Genomic DNA, 2,610 nt, shown 5'->3' with positions numbered 1-2,610 from the left:
GAGCCCAGACCCAACAAAAAGCCCAAGCAGAAAGGGGGAAAGAGCAAACAGAAAAAGAATCTCACGTTGTGGAATTTTGTGGTGAATTTACACACACACACACACACACACACACATACACACACACACACACGCCAATAGGGTGACAAAGAACACAAAACCAGAGCAAGAGAAGGATTCCAAAGTACCTGTGGACTACAACTGTCCAACCTGCAATAAAAGAGACAGAGGCAGAGCCCTGAGTCAATGGCTCTTTATTAAAGGAGCCACGGTGCCCTCACTCCAGACCTTCTTCCAGGACCTCTTATGGAAAGGATTTGATCCCCACCGAGGCGGGGCCCAGCTGCCGGCCGGGGAACGACCACCTTGTGCCATGGGTGGGGGCTCTGTGGAGCTCGAGCATGCTGGGACCATTTCCGGGACAAAGTGGAGCCACATAAGATAAAAGGGACACTTTTGATCACATGGAATGAAAGTGATTTTTGTCAAACCCCTCTGATTACCATGGGCGGAAATAGATAAGGGGGGCGGCTTTGCAGCCAGGGTCTCTGACAGAGATCTCACTCCCCGAGGCCCCTCTTCTCTTTCCAGATGCTCCAAACTGATAGTTAAGTGTAACCAACGAACAGTAACCAAGAACTCCTGCAGAAGGACCCCAAATCGCATCCCTCAGTCACCCAGAGCTCTAAGAGCCGAGCCAGGAGTTCGGGAAAGATGCCTTTCAGGCTGCCAAGATGATGCTAGTGGTCACCACGGTGACGACCACCAGCAGAAGCGAGAAGGTCAGAGCGCAGATGTTGAGACACTTGGCTGTGGCCCCGTAGCTCTGGGCTGCGTGCAGGTCACCCACCAACTTCCGGTCCCTGGCCTGGGGGGAGAAGAGGGAGCCGGGGTTAGTGCTGGGGGGGGGCGGAAGGCGCAGCTCACACCAGCACCCGCTGGCGACCCCCGAGCTGGCCGCGCCCAGAGGCCCCAGCGCCCCTACCCACCTTTACGGAGAACACCAGGGCCATGAAGCCCAGGCAGCAGAAGTTCATGTACAACGTGTTGAACACAGACCAGACAAAGAAGTCTTTCGGGGGAGGCTCGTAGGAGTGGACGCTGATGGTGGTGGAGGCCGGGTCCTGCCCCGGAGGCCGCAGTCCTGGCTCACAGTTAGGGGGAGCAAAAGCTTGGTTGAGCTGCCCCAGGGGGACTGCCTGGTTCGTGTTCATGGTGCCTGCAGAAAGTCTAGAGCTCAGCGAGCTTAATACACTGAGCCTGAAGCTGAGGTCCGGACTAAAGAATTTGGTGGGAGGGGCCCCAAGGCGGCTGCTCCTCCTTTCCTCCCCTCACTCCTTTCTGGTTACTGTGCATCAACTTTCTATTTCCTGTAATTGTAGAGTCTAAAGAATAACAGAAACCTTCTAGGCTGGGCCCCACAGGTGTCTTGGGAAGCCCCCTGCTGAGCTGTAAGCTGGAGTCCAAGACCTACCTCTGCCCTTTCTGGCCCAGGAGGAAGGGAGTCTGCCGTGAGTCCAGCTGTCCGAACCCGAGCTGGGAGGGAGATTGACCCAGCATCCATTAGCCTCAGCCTCCCAGGGAACCCGGGTCAGGCGGAGCTGACCAGCTGCGCCTCGATCCGACATCTTCCCACATCTGATCACTTTTCTGGGTGCAAAGGGGAGATGAGAATTATTTGCAGTTTGTTCCAAGGGCCATCAAAGACACCAAAGCCCCTTGCTGCATCCCGGGCTACGACCAGCCCTCCTGACTTTTGTCTGGCCCCTGCGCTTGGATGAGTCTGGAATAGAGAATGAAGCCCTCGTAAGTCAAGTCATCAGCTAATGATGTTCATGGAATATACCTTCTAGGGGAGAAAGCAGCAGGGAGGTCCCCCTGACCTCGGGGTGCTTCTGTTCTCACAATCCGTCAAAGACTCTATAATCTCCTGGCCTTAGGAGAGTCCTAGGCCTTCGGGCAGTGATGACCAGATTCCTGAGACCACTCTTCAGTTCTCCCTCTAGGCCATAGCATTAGCTCATCAATGACATGAAGAACTGGATAATGGGGCTCCTGGCTCCTGGCTCTTTGCTAAACTCTTTTGGAACTTAGCCCGCTTCAATTGGCCTCACAATGACAACAATCCTTGTCCCTTGACTTGAATTGCAAGCCGCCAAATTCTTTTGCGACACCTTGTGGCACCAGTCTTCAATGCTAACCTTTTGGTCCCTTTCCAACCTCAATATTTGGTGGCCCATACGGGGGGAGTCTGGCCTCCCCGGCTCCATTCCCTCCTTGTCAAGGTAAGCCCCCCATGTTTTTCTCCCTCAATCCTAGAGCTGGGACATCCCAAGCCACTGGGAGAAGGCTTTGCCATCTTTCCACCTTCTCCGAGACATCAGAGGAAATGAAGTGCCATAGGGTGGCTTCCAGCGAGACATTTTATGGCTTTGATGGGACACGTCCTTTTTGTCTGTGTCTCTGTCACAATGTCTGCGTCGTTTTTGTTCTGTGAGGTAGACTTTGTTACACGGAAAGATTTAAAATGCAACCAGAAAAAAAAAAAAAGTCTCTGCTGTAGTTAGAATGCTTGGCTTCCACCTTAAAAAGGGGGAAAACCTGACTTTT

At 53.5% G+C, this 2,610-nt stretch overlaps 1 protein-coding gene across 1 annotated transcript; it reads right to left on the bottom strand.

Moving 5' to 3' along the window:
• Window positions 1-237: 237 nt before the first annotated feature.
• On the bottom strand, window positions 238-1,288 carry LOC141545743 (interferon-induced transmembrane protein 1-like). Its single transcript, XM_074272987.1, has 2 exons — window positions 990-1,288; window positions 238-868 (listed from the first exon to the last, which is right to left on the bottom strand). Exons 1-2 carry the CDS (start codon window positions 1,212-1,214, stop codon window positions 722-724), a joined length of 372 nt encoding a protein of 123 aa, XP_074129088.1. The 5' UTR covers window positions 1,215-1,288; the 3' UTR covers window positions 238-721.
• Window positions 1,289-2,610: the final 1,322 nt, after the last annotated feature.

This window comes from Sminthopsis crassicaudata, chromosome 6 (genome assembly GCF_048593235.1).
Source record: "Sminthopsis crassicaudata isolate SCR6 chromosome 6, ASM4859323v1, whole genome shotgun sequence".
In the NCBI taxonomy this organism is placed as follows: domain Eukaryota; kingdom Metazoa; phylum Chordata; class Mammalia; order Dasyuromorphia; family Dasyuridae; genus Sminthopsis; species Sminthopsis crassicaudata.
This window is presented reverse-complemented; position numbering and strand designations above follow the sequence as displayed.